Genomic DNA, 14,392 nt, shown 5'->3' with positions numbered 1-14,392 from the left:
ATTATTGAAAGCACATGAATCAAGCTTGTTGTTTTACCCTTCTCTTGTTGGGTTTTATACTCACCTAAACCTTTTTGTCCAGGGTTTTTAGCAAAAGTAAAGGTAAACTGATAAAAATCTTTGAACTTTATTGGATCCTTTAGCTCTTGTTCCAATCTTGGCAGTAGAGCTTTTAGCTTGTCTGTGGTGTCACACCTGCCGCAGAAGAGATGACAATATTTGTATATAAACCATACATAAACCATTTTAGAAAAGAAGAAGTTTATAAATATTTATTATAAACACACAAATGAGTAACATTATTGTAAGATTCAATTACAAAATATCACTTTGGTTTACTTTACTAAACATTTAAGGGCCCTAAGCAGAAAGGTGGTTCTATACAAGCACCAAAAGTATACAGACGAGTAAGATTGAGCCATTTAGTTCAGGGACTTTTTCCCCCATAGATTTCAATAGCAGAATGGACCATCACCATCTAGTCTGACCTCCTGCAAAACAGTGCAGAGACTCTCACCCAATAATCCTTGTATCCAGCCCAGAACTGCTGGTCGAGCTAAGAGCACAGCTTTTAGAAAGATGTCCCATCTTTGTTTAAAGACTCCAAGTGAGGGAGAATCTCCCACATCCCTAGGTAAGTTGTTTCAAGGGTTGATTACCCTGACTGTAAAAATTTTACAGCTTATTTCTAGTCTGAACTTGTCTACCTTCAACTTCAAGCCACTGGATCTCAAAATGCCCTTGTAGAGTGATGTAATGTATGGGAATAAGTAACAGTTTCCCAAACTGTGTTGCTGTGGATATCGTAAGTTACAAGTTGCTGTTTATTTTATTTCTTGGTGGTTGTTAATACTTAAGACTACTTTTGTGAATATGTTTGTTTGTGCACATGTGTGTGAATTGATGGGTATGTGAATGTGTGCGTGTGCGCACACCTCAGACTGCAGATTAGAGCTGATCAGAAAACTTTCTTAATTGGTTGAGCTGATGGACTAATGAACACTCTTCTATCTTAAACAGGACCACCAGAATCAAGTAAAACTTAAATATAACTAATTGCAATCCTATTGAACTGTAATGTACTGTTTCTTTATTACTTTTATTGCTGTTCCACTAAATGTGAGGTTTTTAAAATTTATGAAACCACACACCGTAGTCTATGTACACCATATAGGAATTTGTACTACATGTTAAGCTTGTGACCAATGTTAACTTTAGAAGACTTTTCAACCACTAAACTGAATCATCCACAGTCACATTCCTTAATCAAAAACCAGGAAAAAGACGAGTCCTCCACCATGACCTGATGGCCGGATTGGCAGACCAAGGTGGAGGAAAATTTCAGAATTGAGACCCTTCTGCTTAAAGACAATAATATTGAGACATTGCCAGCTAAATTACCCAATTTGACCTCAGCTGACTCAGCGTCATATAGGAAGCATAAGGGTTTCTCAGGTAGCGAGGACACAAACCAAAAGACAGATTACTGGATGTAGCCAATACTACGAATCGAACCTGGAAACAAATTAAGAACAACAGAGGAGTTGGAAGCACATCTTGAATGGGGGAGGGGGAACAGAGGAATAGGAGATGGAGAGATCACCCCGGCTCCTACCTGCTCCCCAGCCCAATCCTGGGCACTGCTCCAGCCTATCTGGGTCCTGCCGTCACCTCTCCCTCCACATGCGTGCACACAATTACTATCTCTCCACTGGTGGAAGTGTGCCCTGCCCCCACCTATTGCTTGAGCTGAGGGGGTGGCCAGAATCTGATTGACTCTCAGCTCCCAAACAATCAGCCAATAGGGAGGGAGCAACTGGAGCTTGATGGCATGGGGCAGAGTCAGACCTTGGCTACACTGGCGCTTTACAGCGCGGCAACTTTCTCGCTCAGGGGTGTGAAAAAACAGCCCCCTGAGCGCAGCAAGTTACAGCGCTGTAAAGCGCTGGTGTAAACAGTGCCCCAGCGCTGTAAGCTAATCCCCTCGGGGAGGTGGAGTACCTGCAGCGCTGGGAGAGCTCTCTCCCAGCGCTGGCGCCACGACCACACTTGCACTTCAAAGCACTGCCGAGGGAGCGTTCCCACGGCAGCGCTTTGGAGTTTCGAGTGTAGCCATGCCCTCAGAGGGGAAGCAGAGCTGAGCAAGGACAGAAACAGAGATAATCCCCCACAACATTTCTATTGCGGGAACTGTTTTGATAATTCAGCCTACAAATTTGCCTTAATTGAGAACTCAATGTAAAAAGTACATGAGAGTTCAGAAGATGTCATGATAACTTATAACAAAAAATGCTGATGGGAAAAGGTATGAAAGAGAGACAGGGAGAATTAGTCCAAACAAAAAGGCTACAGATATAACTCAAGGACTGTGTTAAGATTATTCTTGATAAACAAGAAAGTGTGGAACCAGAAATAAGTGAACCAAAATTGGTATGTCAGAAATTAGGTCTGACTGGTGGACAAAACGATGGGACAGGCTATATTGCCCATGATTCCTTTTCTGGGTCCTTAAAGAACAAGACTACGTAGAGAAAAACAGGCTACTAGGGCAAGCTTCATTACCGTGGCTGCCACCCCCACCATCTTCTGAGATCCTATGCTTTGTCATCCTGCTCCTGAGAGATGTTCTGACCAGAGGAGGTCAGAGATAGGGACCCAAATGACATTGGGATTCAGCTGGGGCCAACAGAGCTGACAAACACCACCTCAGATGAAATAGGATCAGACTAACAACAGCTCCAGCTCATCTCAACTAACCTCTTCTCTTTCCCCCAAAAGGATAGTTATTACCATCTTTGATACCTTCTAAGAGACTGTTAAACAACAGGGGTTTTCCTTCTAAAAGCTTTCTCCAGCTAAAGAGATACGGAAAAGGAGATGCTGTTAAAATGAAAACCTTATTTAATACTTTAGATTTAAAATGCTTGAACTGTTTTTTCCTTTTTTCTTTTATCTTTAATAGAAAGTTTAAAGGATTTTTAATGGTGTGTTTGCCATGGTACTAAACAGGCTGTGGTCTCTGTATAACACACCCCAAATCTTGTTTAACACTGTTTAATGTTGGACAGTAACTGGGTTATGTTAACACCTTTGGCCCACATATACTATATTACACAACAGGGCACTAGCCATCACTGCCTTCTACCTCCATGCCACCCTCTCCCCATGGTTCCACCTCCCCTTGGCAACAATATAGTTTTCAGAGAATCACCTTAATAAATTTATTCCAGCTAAAATTGCCAGCAGGCAGACAGCTTCATTTTTTTTTTATCAGCTGAAACCTCAAGAATAACTTTATTAGAGCACATTGATGAAATCTATTTTGAAGGTGAAAGACGCGGATAGTCATGGCGAAGATCACATCATGGAGAAATGGTCACAACTGCCTTATGTAGTGCAGCTAAAATATCTTTGACTTCCAATACACTCTGATAATGAGCAATCAGAGATTCAAACACTTCTTTACATCAAGAACTTCTTGTCTGAAGAGTAGGTCAACTCCCTAAATAATGGAGACAGGTGCCATACTCTAGAAACTTTCTGGCAGTATCGTTTTGTCTGGATCAAGCCTCAATCATTTTCCTTTCATCTAAATCCTAATCTATGCCTACTGTTAGGAAAGCAGAGAGACTGCAGCACCTGGGTTCAACAAGAAAGGTGTCAAACCACCTATGATCAGCATATCAATGGCCAGACAATGAGACTATTGGTCACCTACACACAAACAGCCTCACATATGTGTTGAGCAGAATTCTGTCTAAAACAGCTCTGAGTGCAGAAGAGCAATACCACCAGGAAGAGGTGAAACCACTAAAGTCTGCTGGCAGGTTTAAAAAGAATCAGCATGAACACCTACTGCTGCCCAATGTTAGATGATCAAGCAATTATCCTATCAGTCTCTAGCCAAAAGCAAGAATGAAAGGGATAAAATAAATAAGAGGACTTCAGATGACATCAAAGTTTTTTCATTCCCTTTTTTCCATAACCATTCCTTACCCAAAAAGGAAAGCTTAGAAAGAGGTTAGGAATTAATGAGATCACAGGCAACAAATGGTTTCTTGAGCAGGGGCCTAATAAACACTTGTGTTTTATAGAAGTTGGCACCTTATCAGTATCTTCCTGCAGTACAACAATCTCAAACCAACCTAAATTTTATTAGCAACAAGAATATGGGGTCAAGTCACAGGCCAAAGCTCTTCACGGACCTCTACAACAATCTCAATTAGTGGAACTCAATGTGACCCTTCTGGGAGTGGATCAGTCAACATGAGAAGAATGTATTTGATACATCTTTTCCATGGAACAGGTATGTGGGGGGGGGGGGGGGCGGTCAAGTGATTAATCGCTCTGTTAAATAATAATATAATACCATTTATTTAAATGTTTTTGGATATTTTCTACATTTTCAAATATATTGATTTCAATTACAACACAGAATACAAAGTGTTCAGTGTTCACTTTATTTTTATTTCAAATATTTGCACTATAACAAAAATAATAGTATTTTTCAATTCAATTTTTCCAAGTACCGTAGTGCAATCTTATCAGGAAAGTTGAACTTACAAATGTAGAATTATATACAGAAAATAACTATTATTTTTGAATGCAATGTAAAACTTTAGAGCCTAGAAGTCCACTAAGTCCTACTTCAGACAATCGCTCAGACAAACAAGTTTGATTACAATTTGCAGGAGATAATGCTGACCACTACTTGTTTAAAATGTCACCTGAAAGCGAGAACAGGCGTTTGCATGGCTGGCGGGCCCGAGCAACCCGCCGCCCAGTGTCCAGCCCCATCACCCAGGGCAGGTGGAGAGACTCAGCTCCCCACAGCTGCCAGTATGGCTTTCCCCAACCCGGCTCTGGCTACGGCAGCTTGGAGGCGCAACCCAGCCACGGTAAGAGCCAGGCAGGCAGCTGTGGGGAGCCACGGCGGACCCTCCACCTGCCCTGGGCATGGGGTCCAAGCAGCGTCCCCGCCCAGTGTCCCTGCTCCCCAGGCCTCCTGCCCAGGGCAGGTGGTACTCACAGCTGCCCGCCCGGCTCTTACTGTCAGAGCCCTGCATGGATACAAAATTTGTATCCACATTCACGCTATCTGCAGAAATGGTCCACAGATATAAAGTGGATACCTGTGGTTTTGCAGGGCTCTAACCATTTCCACTACTGTTGCCCTAACTTCGACCCCAGATACCTCATCTCTCAGAGGTTCTCAGAATACTAAAATGACCAGTACAGAGAACATCTAGAAAGATGGAGCTTATGTACCACACAATTAGCAAACAAACATTTAGAGACAGCTAAGGTTGCAGTAAGATAAACCCCACCCATATAAAACCTTAAAAGTAGGATGGATAAAAATTAGTTATAAAAAATCATATTTTTTTTTGTTTAAAATTACATATAGATTTTTTTAAGTAAACCATTTAAAACAGATAACTTATGTTAAGGCCTAACCTTATTACAAATTATTAAAATAATTTACATTAAATACAAAAATAATATTAAGCAGTGCATTTTTGCTGCCATATTTTAAAGAAAGTCAGTCCACTGAACTGGTGGAAGTCACAGGCTAAGCCTCTGGAATCAGAGTTTGCTGAAGTGCTAAACTAGCTTTTGACAGCAGTAGCCTATTTGCAAGTGCAGAGAGAATATTTTCTCTATTTCAGTTTATTCACCTAGTTCAGTTCAATGACAAGTTCATTTAAAGTTGAGAAACCAATTGGGAGTTGAAAAAGAAGAAAAGCTTGCTATTCTCTTCCAATCTATGAATAAAAGCTACATGTAAGAGGATGAGGTCTACTAGTTCTAAAATTTTGAAGGACATAGTGGCCAGAAACAATCAATCAGTTCAATTCATTAACTACAGATAATACTTCCCTTCTTTAATAAATCAGTATGTTTTAAATGCAAAACATGTCTGATAAGAAAAAAGCTATGTATCTAGCACAGTGATTTTTCAAACTGCGGGTGGCGATGCAGTACTGGGTTGTGGAATGTAAGGCACTGGGTCACGGTGGCTCTGGTCAGCAACGCTGACCGGGCTGTTAAAAATTCCATTGGCAGTGCGGCCTGATTAGGGCAGGCTAGTTCCTACCTGTTCTGACACTGCACTATACCCTGGAAGCAGCCAGCAGTAGTTCCGGCTCCTAGGCGGGGGGCAGCATGGGGCTCTGTGCGCTGCCCCCACCCCAAGAACTGGCCAATGGGAGCTGGGAGGGGAGGGGGGCAGCGCCAGCAGGTAGGAGCCGTGTGGAGCTGCTTGTGCGCCTCTGCCTAGGAGCCAGACACAGTGCGGTTCGCAGTGCCAGGACAGGCAGGCAGCCTGCCTTAGCACCCCCGCTGCTCTGCTGACTGGGAGCTGCCTGAGGTAACCCCATGCGCCAATCCCCTGAACCAGCCCTGAGCCCCCCAAAACCTGGTGCCCCTTCCTGCACCCCAAACCCCTCATCCCCAGCCCTGCTCCAGAGCCTGCACCCCCAGCCCAGAGCCCTAAACCCCTCCTGCATCCTAAACCCCTACCCCAGCCCAGGACCCCCTCATTCCCAGCCCCACCCCACACCCTAACCCTCTGCCCCAGCCCTGAGCCCCTCCCACACCCCGAACCCCTCATCCCTAGCTCCGTTGGATCGTGGGCATCAACAATTTTCTTCAACTGGGTCGCCAGAAAAAAAGTTTGAAAACCACTGATCTAGCACATTGAAGGTAGTTTTATTTAATTTTTTTTAAATCCTGTTTTTGTGCATTTTAATTGAATTTGAGTATCCATCCAAGTAGAGGCTGAGACAAATCACAAGTAAAAAAAATTAATCATCATCAGGTAAATAAGAAATATATCATTCATCGTTTTCCAACAGAATAAAAAAGGGAACATTAAGAATCTGAATAAATGCAAGTTAAGCTATGCAACTGCTTAAATAAATGTGCACAGACATAGTGTATCTTCCTGGTTAGCAAAAAGCAGCACAAATTTAGTAAAAAGGCTCTATTTAGTTCCAAATCAACTTGTTTTAATGGTTACCAACCTATAAGAATACACCTTTCTTTAAGAAAATAACTGAAGTAAAAATGCAAATACAATTAAAATAGATTATTTAAACCAAGGTTCCTACTTGCTGATTTAAATAGTCTTGATTTAAATCAATCCTTCCTGCTTAGAAAAATGGAAAAAACGTACACATTCTTTCCCACCTTCATATTGCTATAACAGTTTCCCTAAGGCTTTCACTTCCACTTTTCAACTGACAGCCAAAAGCAATACATACCCCCTATTTCATCAAATATGCACTCAACACAAAGCCTTAACAGTGACCTCATATGCTTTTATATCAACAGATTAAAACATCTGACTATCACACATTCTATGCATTTGGGAAATTATTTTCCCTGTGTCCTACTGAGGTCAATGTTAAAGTTTTGCATTAAAGTGCCAGTTTGAAGCCTGGACACACATTTTTGTGAACCTGCCAGGGTGATGGTTCATGGCTGCCATCTTGGCCAAAACCAGGCATTGAACAGATGACCTCCAGAACTAAAAGCACGCTTGTGTTAAAGAGCCGGGCTCTCAGAGTTGTCACAGACTTGCATCCACAGGTCAACATACACACTGACCAATGGCTGACACAAGCAAAATGTGTAACAAATTACCGAAATGTGAAATGTATATTTTGGCAATTCACGTCATAGTTTACAAATCATAGTTTTCAAAGTACAAAATTGGTGGTAAAGTGGTCACATGAATCCTGGATTCTATCACTGGTTCTGGGAGGCGTATGGTGTATACCAGTTACTGATGGGATAACGAAAACTGATTTAGTCACTCTGAAAGGCAGTGAATAAGACTGGGTTTTGTCATGTTGGAGACCTAGGTTCTATGCCTGTAATGACTTTGCATAAGCCCTACTAACATGAAAGGGGGGAGGTAAGAAGAAGCGTGTTCAGTAGCTCTTCCCTTTCTCCCAGGCTGGGGGTTCATAGTTTCAATCAATAATAAGGGGATTTAAACAAAAGTTAGCAGAGATGAGATTTCAGCTCCTGAACTATTCACTTCCATTACTGGGCATCCCTAAAATCAATCAGACAGGAAGAGCAGGCTAATTAGAAAGGGTCACTACTGCCATCACTATCTAAGTCAGTAATTATGGGAAAGGAAATCAAGAAAAAGTGCATCATGCTTCAGTGAAATTTTGGTAAAACTCAGATGCACACTTTATACAAATGAGCTATAGTCACATTCAGAAGTGTAGCTTCTTAAAACTCGTTGCTTATTTTACTATATTTAGCTTTGCAGAGGCAACACAGTCATGAAAGCATGAGCTGGAGTCTACTGTAGCTTATTTATCTTCAAAATCGTCAGCTAAATTTGAGTGTAGAAATTTCATCCCACTGGAACATTCAGCTACTACAGTGATAGATGCTTCTGAAATGAAAACAGTTACTAGTAGCGCTGAGGGAAACTGCAGGAATACAGCTCAATTTAAAATTCCAGGCTTAATGAGACAAATCTTTTAAATTTGCAGTTTGAGCAAATCAGCAATGGAAGCCAATGAGTAAAAAATGAATATGGAACCACACCATACCACTTTTCAAAAAATCATTTTTCAGACTACATAACAAATTTACCTAATTGGAGTGGCAATATAGTATATTGTAAAGGTCACTGAACTGGGAGTCAAAAGACCTGGATTCTATTCCCAGCCATGCCAATGACTTGCTATGTAATCTTCAGCAAGTCATTTCACCTCTGTTTCTGATTACGCTGTAAGCTCTCTGGGGACAGGTATTGTCTTTTTATTACGTGTTTGTGCTGTGCCTACCACAATGGGGCTCTGGTCCATGACTGGGGTTCCTAGGTGCTACCTTATACAAATAACTACAGCTGGAGCTCTTAAGTTTAATATCATGGAAATATTTGTTTTAATCTAATTAGACAATTAACAGATGTTTAGAATGTTGCTATTGCAGCATTCTAGCAAAAATACTAACTTCTGGGATTCATGGTCCATAAAGGTGGAATAAAGAGAGAACACTTCAAAGAACTGGGTACAGCAACTATCATACAAATAAAAGGGAAAGACATATGGTGAAGGAAAAAATAAGAGGAAGCTGAAATATAGAAGTATTTTCCTACTAGCTACAGTGAGTGAGGAAATGGCAAAGAAGCAGACAAATTAGACTTAAGATGAGATGTAAAAAGACGTTATTAAGATAAATACCCAGAACAAGTGAACAAAAATGCACAAACAAACTTAGAAGAAGGTGACAGGGAGAATGTAGACTGGAGAAGTGGAGACTGGAGAGTAAGTCAATTCAGTCTAAATTAAGGGTAGCGCGGAGCAAATCCCTGGAATGTTTTAAAAGCTTGACGTCTGATCCAGCTTTCCATTGACTTCAGTGGGAGTTGGCTTAGGCCCTAAAAAGTTTTGAACTACACAGAAAACTGATACACTCACCCCAATTCTGTCATGCCATCTACAAATTCCTTTTTACTGAATTCACATTGAGTAGCTGCCCTGAACTTCCATGCTATGACCAAGACGCTGATACTGGCAGGGTCCAGGCTTAAATCATCACAAAACTGCTGAATTCCATCAATACCAATTTTATTTTCATCCTGTGGGTCTGCAGTCAAAAATATAAAAAGTATTACAAAACATATTAAAAACTTTCCTATAGACTAATGATCTGAACAGTTTTGATATGCTGCAGTGCAGAAACTATTGTATGAGTACTTCTCAAATATATTCATTCTTAATTAGGACAGCAATTTGAAATCTAGTCTATTTCAAAAAGTGAGTTAAAAGGTTTATCTTACAAAGACCCCCAGCCAATTTTTGTGAGTTTTTAAAATTATTGTAAAAAATGATTACCCCTTAGATATTTTTTCCTTCTCCCCATTGCTGTGTGAAAGACCCACAAAAACAATAGATGGAACTGCCTAACTATAGGGAGGAAATACTGAAATTGATTATACCCAGACTGCTATAAAATGTACAAGTAGATAAGGCATTTACTGGTTAGAACCCTACAACAGGTGAAGGAGAAACACCAAATTTAGCTACAGATTCTTTTTCCTGGTAGTGATTTATGAGAAGGGAAGAACTTAAAATTTCAGAGCCCAGGGTTAATTTGGGAGGCTGGAAGTGAGGGTTTTTCTGTTTGTTTGTTTATTTTAAATACTTGCAGAGTGACCAAATCAATGAGACACAATGTTTATTTAGTGCCTAGCACAACAGGCCTCAACCTGGGTGAGGCCATTCAGCACCACTGTGACATACATAACTGTTTAATAATAAGTGGTTACCACTTAGGATAGAACCACACACTGTAATTGCCAGTGTCAGTTTATGTCCCAACCATAATTATAAACATTTAATATGGAAAACTAAATCTAACAAAAAACCCCAAACAAATCCTTCATCAAAATTATATTGGATTTTTAATTAGTCTGACCCTAAGAAATGATTAAAAAGAAGCAGTTACTGTACTATACAGGTATGGCAGCTATTTTATTTTGCTACAGAATACCAATTACACTATAATGCAGGATTCTCTTAAAAATGTACTATGGTTACACACACATAAGTAGTATCTTCAAAGTTACCCTTCTATTTTTCATATACAACATGTACTACTCAAAATACAGAACTGTTTTCCCCAAATTTAGATGCAACAAGTCATAAGTCTTTCTTTAATTACAACAGCTTACTATATTACAGCTACAGTTAAAATGCAACTGAAATATTCTTTTAAGTTTGATATTTTGGATAACTAATTGGTATAGACTTCAACTGTTCAGGCCTTTATTAGACCCTGATCCTGTAACCTGATCAGACTGCAAGATCAGGGCCTTAATATGCAGCTTCATTTAAGCATCGCTTTGGTTTCCCAGAGGTTTCTGAATGACTAAAGATTAAAAGTAGCCAATAATTAAATAAGGACTTGATGCAGCAGTTACTACTTGTTTATCTTTCTCCCGGGTGTAATTCCATTGAAATCGATGGAACTAAGTGTTGGAGGAAAGAGTAAAGCTATCTAGTGTGTTGTAAGAATCAGGCTCCAAGAGAATATCTTGATTTATTAAGTTTTAAAGTTATTCTTATAATATTTGCAGTTAAATTTTGTCTCCAGTGAAGTCAATGGTAAAACTCCCACTGGCTTCAAAGAAGACAAGATCCCACTCTTAGTGTTATTATTCACAATATCTGGGCAACTGAGGGAATAATAAAAATGAACATGCATTGATCTGATTTGGATGTTACTCATTAAATAAGCAAAAAACAAGTAGGAAAGGACAGTACAGTTGGACAATGAAAGATGTGTCATCTCACATTTCAAACATGATGCCATCTACACACTTTTCTTTAGGTTCTATAAGCAAACCCTTTCTAAGGGCTTAAAAAGGAACCCTGGCCAGGCAGCTAAGGTAAAAAGTTTAGTTTCTGTTTAACAAAAAAAAAAAAAAACATGTTTAAAAATACTAATATGAATAGAAATGGTTTCATGATGAATTTTTCCCTTATTAATTTGTTTAAATGTCCTTACAGCCTTTTCAGTCCTAACAACGTTGCAATATTGTGCTGATGCATGAAAACAAAACTGACTAGACTATTTTCTTTCAACAAATTGAAATGAAATAGAAAAGTGAACAGCACAAATAATGAAAGATAAATAAGATTCATAAAATTCCTTCAGTATTCAAGTACAGTTCAGAATTTATATATATTTGCTTCCTTTAAAATTGGCAAACAAAAAGCCAAGAAAAAGACTGATATAAATAAAAGCAAAATTAAACCAAGTAAGTGGTTTAGTAAACTTCTACAAGTACACACAAATGTTCCAGTTTTGCCTCAATCTCTGTGCTCCTACAACTCAATGCAACCGTATGGTTTTAAAATGAAATTTTGAAGTTCATCTCTCTGTAATAAGGAATGAGCCTTTATGGTGTTTAAAACCTTTCAAAATAGTGTAGTTATTAATAAGAAAGAGACTAATGTACATACAAAGCAATTCTGGCAAAAATCATAACCATATAGTAGGTTTAAAAAGGATTCAGATTAGACAAAAGTCTGGTCAAATATCCATTTAAAAAATGTCTAGATGACGATTTAGATTTAAGCAACAGATAGTGATTCAGAGCTGCTTCATTCTATTCAATAAACATTTACATGCATTAATATAAAATATTAACATTTCAAAAGAAGCTCTTACACTGGATCACGTCAATTCTTACACTTCCATGGCCATTTTTTCCCCTTTTATTTTTCCTCTTCTTTTAAACACTACCATAAAATAAAAAAAGAAATGGAAAATAAAACACAACTCCACCTTTAATTCACTTCCTTGTGAGTATGTTTTTCCTAGCATATCTAAACAGCAGGTGATCTGGCATATCATTTATAATGTAATATGCAAGCACAAAGGGTAAATTAAGGATGGAGTTTCAACCTTAATTCTGAGTTTCCTTGCTTGATAGTGTTATCAGACCCTTTCTTGTAGCTGAAAGCGTTCTTGTGCTTTAAAATAAAAGATTACCCCCTTTTATCTCAATTATACTTAAACATTTAATAGAGAAATTACAGTCATAATTTTACCATGCAAAGTAACATCACCTACCAAAATTCCTTAACAGACTTCATGGACAAGAGATCAAATACTATGCATAATGTGCTTGTACACAGCCATGGTCAAGTCCATAAGTAACTGATTTTAGTCCATTTTTTTCTAACTTCATATGCAGTCCTTCCTATGGTTAAAGTGATTTATACTTTATAAAACAAAATTTTGGATTTCCATAGTGAACATAAGACATGCAAGAAGAAGAAGAAAAAAACAGCCTTACATTCCAGAGAACCTCCTATTACAGCTACATACAGATCGAAAATTAAAAGTAGGATATTGCTTTAGCAGTCTTAAAAGATGTTATCAGTGGCAAAAAAGTAAAGCAGAAACATAATTAAAATGAAATAGTTAAAAGAGTGATCCTTACCTTTGTACCTGTTATACAATTGTTCTAATTTCTTTCTGTCTACTGAATTTTTCATGGATTCTTTGTAGTACAAGTCTGGGTTCTGGAAGTAGTTGTCTGTTGCCACTTCTAGTTTCCACTCATTCTGCATTAAGCAATATATAGCAGTCCTTTCACCAGCCTGGGTAAATGCCATAAACTGGCGGACCTTGTCCTTCTGAGACGATTTAAGCTTATGCTTTGGGATGCAAAAGAAGCAGGAAAGCCAATGAAGCTAATCCAGAAGTTTGTTTCAGCATTCTACTACTAGTGCCTATCTTCTAAAGGGGTTTAGTTTTCTTGGCGTGTGACAAGTTTCACTTCAGAATTAAATGAAGACAAAGCCTTGCTCTTCTGCAGTTAAAAAGACAGCACTTCTGGAAACTGAAATGACAGCATCTGTATGTACATTTTAGTAGCAAATATTTTGGCAACAATAAATTCAAATTTGTGTTCCTGCTCACGTACACACAATTGTTTTGTACGAATTGTTTGATCTCCAGGTATTTCCCATTAAATTCAGAATTATTTGGTTAAAAACTCTAAAATACTACTGTTATGACAACTGGGTCTATTTGCTGAAAATAAGTCTACCATTAATGATAAAATACATTTCAAAGGTATGAGTCATATTAAAAAACAAATAAAAATCAGAGATTCTGTAAATAAAGGCCTTGAGAAATATCTGAAAAGTTTAACAGTTGACTTGAGATTTTTCCTAATTAATTTCTAATGCTAGTGAACAATAGTGTTTTCCAGTTGATTATTTAAGGCAGTTAAAGTTACAAAGCGCTTTTCAATTTTAACACTGGGAACTTGTTCATTGTTGCTTTCAGAAAAAGTGAGGTCAAAGGGAAATAAAATTGATAAAGAAGCCAAGCAAGAGATTCACTCAGTATTATGATTTTACAAAAAGTTTTTGTAAATCTAATCAAAAGCTTTAATATGTTCTGACAATAGAAGAGATGTTTATTTTAACCAATTACATGGGTTACTTTTATTCAGTAGAAAATAGGGTTTATAGGAACTATGAAATGTTTTTCTTGATGGCAATGAGCTGCGGCAAACCATATATCTACGTTCCCAGAGGATACTTCTGGAGAATATAGGAGTTGGGGGAAAAGAGGTTTGAAAGAAAGCAAAAATCTGCTACCAATGTGTTTTACCATTATTCTCTGCTGTATATATAGTAACTTTTAAAAAAAATCAACTCTCTTTGGGTTTCAATACATCTCTTTTACTCATCATAGTTAGTACAAGTTATGTTTCTGGGTAGATAACTAAAGTTATCTGGGTAAACATTTCATAATTTGCTCACCCTCATATTTAACGACAGTGTAAAGTGACTCACTGACTTGCTAATACCCGATGAACACGCTTTTATAA

The 14,392-nt window shown here is 38.4% G+C and overlaps 1 protein-coding gene across 4 annotated transcripts in view; it reads right to left on the bottom strand.

Moving 5' to 3' along the window:
* Positions 1-14,392, bottom strand: part of DCUN1D2 (defective in cullin neddylation 1 domain containing 2) — a 55,663-nt gene that overhangs the window by 38,902 nt on the left and 2,369 nt on the right. For 2 of the 4 annotated variants that reach the window (XM_045007348.1, XM_045007357.1), the window contains exons 2-4: positions 12,989-13,390; positions 9,453-9,621; positions 65-195 (exon numbers count right to left, since the gene is read on the bottom strand). In XM_045007348.1, the coding sequence (XP_044863283.1) occupies positions 65-195; positions 9,453-9,621; positions 12,989-13,163 (475 nt within the window). In that variant the 5' untranslated portion in view covers positions 13,164-13,390. The remainder of the gene's footprint in view (positions 1-64; positions 196-9,452; positions 9,622-12,988; positions 13,391-14,392) is intronic. The other 2 variants (XM_045007342.1, XM_045007365.1) reach the window with 1 other exon arrangement.

The sequence above is a fragment of the Mauremys mutica genome, chromosome 1 (genome assembly GCF_020497125.1).
Source record: "Mauremys mutica isolate MM-2020 ecotype Southern chromosome 1, ASM2049712v1, whole genome shotgun sequence".
Taxonomy (NCBI): Eukaryota; Metazoa; Chordata; order Testudines; family Geoemydidae; genus Mauremys; species Mauremys mutica.
Note: the sequence above shows the minus strand (reverse complement) of the source record. Positions and strands in the feature narration are given on the sequence as shown.